Source organism: Musca vetustissima, unplaced genomic scaffold (genome assembly GCF_032173495.1).
Source record: "Musca vetustissima isolate MV318-11 ecotype Yass unplaced genomic scaffold, APGP_CSIRO_Mvet_v1 utg50827, whole genome shotgun sequence".
NCBI classification, from domain to species: domain Eukaryota; kingdom Metazoa; phylum Arthropoda; class Insecta; order Diptera; family Muscidae; genus Musca; species Musca vetustissima.
The window spans coordinates 15,445-22,551 of record NW_026873938.1 but is presented as its reverse complement, the minus strand read 5'-3'; the positions used below and the strand labels follow the sequence as shown (position 1 = coordinate 22,551).

General features: G+C 31.9%; 1 protein-coding gene across 1 annotated transcript; it reads right to left on the bottom strand.

Annotated features, from left to right (window-relative positions):
• Positions 1-6,504: 6,504 nt before the first annotated feature.
• Positions 6,505-6,907, bottom strand: LOC133329150 (uncharacterized). The gene has a single exon (XM_061537647.1). It carries the CDS (start codon positions 6,898-6,900, stop codon positions 6,505-6,507), a length of 396 nt encoding a protein of 131 aa, XP_061393631.1. The 5' UTR covers positions 6,901-6,907.
• Positions 6,908-7,107: the final 200 nt, after the last annotated feature.

Below are 7,107 nucleotides of genomic sequence, written 5' to 3'. Positions count from 1 at the left end.
TAATTAATATTTGTTATAGTGGCGCCCAACGTGTGGCCAACACATTGAAATACATAAACAATTTTTTGTTGGCCAATTCCGAAGTTGTTGTTGAGAGAGTTGCAGGGAATGACAAACCCTAATAAAATAATGAGGCGATTGCAGATAACATGGCAAATCAATATTTGTTATAGTGGTGCCCAATGTGGGCCAATTCATAAAACATTATTTTCGTTATGAATTATAATTCTGAATTTGTTGGTGAGAGAGATGAAGGAAATGGCAAACCTTAATAAAATACAGAGTCGGAAGCAAAATGCATTGAAAATCTATATTTATTATGGTGGCGCCCAACGAGAGGCCAACGTATTGAAACACATAAATTTGTTTTCATTTTAATTCTAGCGATACCATTAAATAATACTTTCTTTTTCTATGCGCAATATAGTATTTTTTATGATCATAAGTTGAGGATGCTGTATAAAAAAGTCCATTACGAAGAAAAGCTCTTGGTCTTCTAGGGATTTAGCCTACAGGAAAATAAGCATATATCAACATATTTCCCCCTCGTAATTCTTTCTACAAATAAAGTCATACTGAAATACATACTCACACCTTTAATTAAATTACACAAACACACACATGCATTTATTTTCAAGCAAATGTGTGTATATAAAAATAATTATGCACACACAAAGAAATAAAAAAAATAATTGCAAATCAAATAAAGACTTCCTCAACATGAGACAACAATAAAAAATTAAAAAATAAAAAAATTCTTTGTACTTAATTTGGTTTTGCTTACGCCAGACAAAAATACTTCATTCCAGTTATAAAGTATGACGTTGCGATTTTTTGGGGTGGGGATTTTTTTCGGTATACATTTGAGACCCAGAAACCAAAAACATTCCTTACATCACAGTGTAAAAGTAATGAATGAAACCGGTATTTGTTTAAACGAAAATATTAAGGTCAACAATTTGGGGAATCAATTCAATTTGTAATGAAGAAGAAAAGTTAGTCATACCAGTTTTTTTGGATGACACTTGAAAGTGAAATTCAAGACAAAAAACTGGTTTTGTAAACAAGGTGAGGCCTATAATAGGCGTAGATTTTTTAAAGAATATTTTTTCAAAGCCTTGGATTTTTAAAGAATATATTTTCAAAGCCTTACCATAGCTTTGTATTTTTTTAAAAATATTTTTTGAGGCATGTTGGACTATTTGAGGTATAGAGTTGTTAAATATTCTTTTTTCTGGGAATATTAGAGGTTTGGCCTTATAGAACATATTTTTATTGGACTATCAAAAGGGGTAGGGTTTAAACATATTGTCTTATTTACAAAAAATGTTTGTTATTGTTTTGTTGTTGTTTTTTGTAATTGGAGAAAAGTCCTTGTTTTTGATGGCGGGCATGATAACTCCTCACAGGAACATCGGAATCCGAAAATTCCAACGGTGTTAGAAAGAGTACATGTCTGGCTCTCGTATGAACTAGGATTATTGACTTCGCTCTAAAATTAACAAAATGGTGGACCTTTGAAAAAATATTTTTGGAAAATCGCCGATTTTTTACCAAAAACCAAGTTAAAAAATAAGGAAGATCTTCACCGATTGGCTTTATCCTAGTTCATACGAGAGCTATACACTCCCAGAGAAACGTTGCAAAATTTGGAACCAATTGGATTATTAGTTTTTGAGTTATCGTGTCCGCCATTCGCAAAAGAGAAAAACGCGTTTAAAGTTTGAGAAGCCCTTTAGCCGTCACTTGATGCTGACACAATAAATCAGCTATATTTTCAAGAGTTCTTGAGATTTTCACTTGAAATTTTGTAGGGACATTCTTGAATTAGTGTAGATTCGAATTAAACCAAACAAAAATGTTGACCCCGAGAATGGGGGGTCCCCTTAAATAAAAAAATTAAAGGACTATCAAAGGCCTGGATTTTGAAGACAATATTGTTTAAGACTACCAGAACCATTGTTATGTTGTTGCTATGTTGTCAGGGTATTATAGCTTTGTGTAGCCACAAGAGTTGGTAACGCCGTACGTACGATGGGTTCTGGCCAATGAAGACCCCTATTGTTTTTGGTAAAGATCGGTTAATATTTAGTGGGTGAAATGGACCAAAAACTTAATTTTTGTCTGATTTTCTGGTCGCTCCAGAGGCCGCAATTTTACTCCTGAACATCATAGACCAGATAAGTTGACAGTATATGCAAGAAGAGTGGTTGACCTTTACATTGATACCAATTATATTGTCATATGTAATCTAATGTGGGTGTTACACTTAAAAGTTTACATGTGTATTCATATATTATTTAGTTACCCATTTCCGCACTAGAAGTTGGAAATATAGTACAGTTATGGTCAAGGACAACGCCTATAAATTTTTGTGATGGTCAGATAATAATATTGGGATGAAGTAAACCGAAAACTTAATTTTTTGTGTATTTTTTTGAGTCCATAGGCCACAATTGTATGCCGAACATCATAACACAACCCACGTTGAAAGGAATCGGCACAAGTAATTAGAAGGACTGTACTGAATATTAGTAATGTTTATGGACCTCTATACGGTCAGGAGGGTGCAAATATAGCGAAATATTGCCCAAGCTCAGAAGTTGTGTAGGGTATCATATGGTCGGCCCCGTCCCACTATAATGCTCCGCTCACTGGTTTAGATATATATTTTAAAGAATATTTTTAATGCCTAATTTAGGCTTAGATTTAAAAAAAAACATGTTTTGGAGGCCTATTATAAGCGTGGATTTTTTCAGGAACATTTTTCTACAATTATTAATTTTATATCATTAGGAAATTTGAAAAATTTTGCATAATTTCCTTTCTTTTTCGAATTTCATCATATAGTATTTTCCAATCCAGTTTAAAAATCAAAACCACTTCAAATTTTAACACAAGTCAATGTTTCTTTATGTTAATAATAATTTTTTGTGAAATTTCGTTTTCACCTTCTTGATGGAAGATTTGATATTCTTTTCTATTTTTTATAATGAAGAAGAAAAAACGAAAATAAATTCACAGTATTATGATTTTGAATGGATTTTTGTTTTCTTTGAGAAAACCGAAATGAATATTCGTATTAGGTCGAGAGAAATGATGTTAATGATCATAATATGAAATATAACGTTTATTTAGCATTTGGTTGTAGTCGTTATTCTCTTTTCAGAATAAACTAAAAAAAAAACTAAACAAAACAGAAGAAATCAATTAAATTTCAAAACATATAAAATTAGAATACATTGTCATTCCTAATATTGGCAAGGCATTTCCAATATGTGCTTGAGAATGTACTACTAATTTTCTGAAGAAAAAAATCATTAACAAAAATTTTATGAAGCAAATTAAAAGAAAAAATAATAAAACAATATAAAATGCTTTGTTTTATAGTATCAGAATAAATATTAAACATGTTACTACAAATGTAGAAACGTTTCTCACATAAATTTTTAAATATACATATATCGACTTCCAAGTTCAATGCCTCACCATATTTGGTGAGTATTGTCAGTCAAGTATTTCATGATCGCCTCTTCTGGGAAAATCATAAAAAATAGTTTAATATTAATATTTATCAAAAGGCGCGTGGTTCTTTTTTTATTGTTATCCTATGTAAATTCACAAGATTCGGATGGAAAAAAATAAAAATACAAAAAATGTGAGAATAACATTTCGGCATCAAAAAACAAAAAGCAAATATGTATTGGGAATTCATAACAAAGGCCGCTAAACTTTTGAAGTAGCGTTATTAGAATTTCACAACAGAGAAATAGATTTCAGAATTCAGATTTCACAATTTGTATTTAAAACTATTATATATAATTGAGCATACACAGCTGTGGTGTAACATATATCTGGGGTTTATGGGACTCAAAGTTATTGTATTGAAAATAAATGTATTGTATTGACTATAATTTACTATATTTTTATTTCATTTCAGGGATTTAAAAAATGAAATTCCTGGCCAAATAATGAGTTTTTCAGGTAAGTCCCTGACCTCACTAGTGTTATTTCATTGAAGTATAATTTTATGTAATGTATGTAGCACATACATTTTTTGAAAGAATGTAAATCACAAATATTTTTAGATCATTATGAAATATTTTCATTTATATCTTATTTAATAATAGTCTTTATTAAATAAGATATACATGAAAATAATAGGCGTGGATTTTTTAAGAATATATTTCGAGACCTATCATAGTCCTGAATTTTTTAGGGAATAGTTTATCGAGAGCTATCATAGGCCTGGATTTTTTAAAGAATATTTGTTCGAGGCCTGTCATAGGCGTTGATTTTTTAAAGAAAATTTTCAAGGTTATTATGGACGTGGATCTTTTAAATAATTTTGTCGAGGCTAGACATAGAGCATCACAGGCTTAGAACATCACAGGCTTATAATATTTTTCGTGGCATTATATGGATTTTTTAAAGAATATTTATTATTATTATTTTATTTATTTATTTGTTTACTATTATGGCGGATAATATATTTTCGAGGCCCATCATCAGATTTATAAAATTTAAAATTGTTGACCCTTGTTAGAGGAGGTATTAAAAAAATGATTATTATTTGATCATTCGAGTTCGAAGAAATATGACGATCTACAAATTGTCAAAAAGTTATTTGGTCCAAAGGGATCTTGGAATCACATTTTTGTCGTATCTATGCCATATAAAACCCAGTTAAGTTTGTCCGGGCCGATTTCTTTATGTTCTCCACCATAAGGTCATACGAAAGAGGAAAACGAAATTGGGATGATACCACATATCATTATCATCCTATTTCAAATATTGTGAGGGATTTAAAAAAGTTAGATTTTCTTTTTGGGGAAGTGAATACCTTAAAAAAACCTTTCCTTTTTACACCCTGCACAAGTATGTTGTCAGGGTATTCAAGCTTTGTGCAGCCCCAAGAATTTGTATCGCAGCGAAATATTGATCCTAGACCCACCTTTAAGTATACCGATCATCATATCTCGACTAGCGGAGTCGATGTAGACATGTGTGTCCGTCCGTCTGTCCGTTATAATTTGTAAACGCGATACAGACCACATTTATGGATCAATCTTCACGAAATTTTGCATATAAGATGGATTCTGGCAAATGAAAATGTATTAATATTTAGGGGATGAAATGGACCAAAAACTTTATTTTTGTCTGATTTTCTGGTCGCTCCAGAGGCCACAATTATGGCCCTACATCGCGAATTTTTACATGGAGAAGGGGATAGGGCCAAAGAAGAAGCATGTCTGATAAAGATCGGTCAATATTTACAAAATTACAAAATTTGTATTCTATGGCGTATAGATTTTACCCTGAAGGACATAGATCCGAGAAGTTGATAGAGGAGTGGTTGACCTTTAATACCAATTATATTGTCGTATGCACTAGGATGTGGGAGATACACTTAAATATTTACAAGTGCTTATTTAGCACCTGTAAATATTTAGTCACCCATAACCACACTAGAGGGCGGAAATATAACACTGATCCCATTGGAATTTTCCATGAGGATTCCGGTATGGTATAGGACATCGCCTATAATTTTCGGTGATTATCAGATACTAATATTGGGATGAATTTGTTGTGTTTTTTTCATGTCGATCTATATGCCACAATAGAAAGCTGAACATCACAACACAATCCACGGCGAAGGGAATCTGAACAAATAAATAGAAGGGCTGTACTGAATATTAGTAATATTTCTTGACCTCTATTCGGTCAAGAGGGTGCAAATATTTCGAATTATTGTCATGCTTAGAATATAGAACCCAGAAAGTTAGATTTTCGTGGAAATTGTGTAGGGTATAATATGATCGGCCCCGTCCAACTATACTGCTCCGCTCATTGGTTTTAAAAAAATTTTATTCTTGGACTATATGAAGCTTGGATTTTTTAACGAATATTTTTTTCTGGGACTATATATACTATTTTCTGGGACTGTATGAGAAATATTAAAAAAAAATGGGTCTAGGGACGTTGATTTTTTTCTAGGATGATATGTGAGATGTTTTTTTTAGCAAAAAGTTTTTAGCTGAATCAAAAAACCTCAAAGAAGCTTTCACTGAAGTTGTAAACGTTTCCATTAGTAAATTTTTATTACGCACATTTTTGTCTTGGGTAAAATTCTACAACATATTTTTCCAACCTGAACTTTTCTTAATATTTAATTTATTTAAATGCGATGAAGGCAAAAATTCGAACCGTAAAAGTTATGAGTATAACTATTTTTTGCCGATTTGAGGTATTTGGGTCATTTGAGACACAGAGAATGGGTGGTTGCAAAAATAATTTCATTTTGAAGGTTTCTCATGTTAAAGGGTGTTTAAATAGTTTGTCATAAAAAAAAATCATTTCATTTTTATTTTTACCAATTTTATCCAAAAAGGGATCTTAGAATTCTAATAATTCCATAGTCCCAAAAATCTCTACAGTACCTCACGATGTGTCTATTTTTTATCTAAAATTCCCATAACTTACAATTAAATAAGAAAAACACTTTTACTTACCAAATAGAACCGATGGAACTCTCAGCTTATCCAATGGGAATGTGACATAGGCATAGACGAAGAACAAATGCAGCAGGGAGATCATAATGATGTTACCCCACTTGAGCGGTGCCTTAAATTGGATGCCAAAAACACGATCGCCTTTGAAGTTTTTAGTGTACTCTTCCAAATCGACATGGTGTTTCTGTTCGATATTTTTCACCTCACCATCGACGGCCGAAACTAAAGGTTGACCATTCTTGGCGGGGAATCCATTGGCGGCAGCTGAACTTTTGCCATTGGCCGTAAGACGATGTTTCAATTCTGTTTGTTGTTGTTGTTTCGCAGCAGACATTGAAGTCTCAACGCTGGTGGTACTGCTACGATCGGACATTGCTAAATGACCCATGGTATAGTTGTTGATGTTGTGTTGTTGTTGTGTTTAGAGATGGATGGATGTTAGTGTTGTGGTGTTTTGTGCGGATGGGCTGTTTTGAAAAATTAACACTTATTTTTAAAAATTGGAAAACGAAGATTCATAAAAATAATATTTGGTTTGATTTGATTTGAATTTTTTTATTTTTGGTTTTTTTAATTTAATTTGTTTTTGGTACGA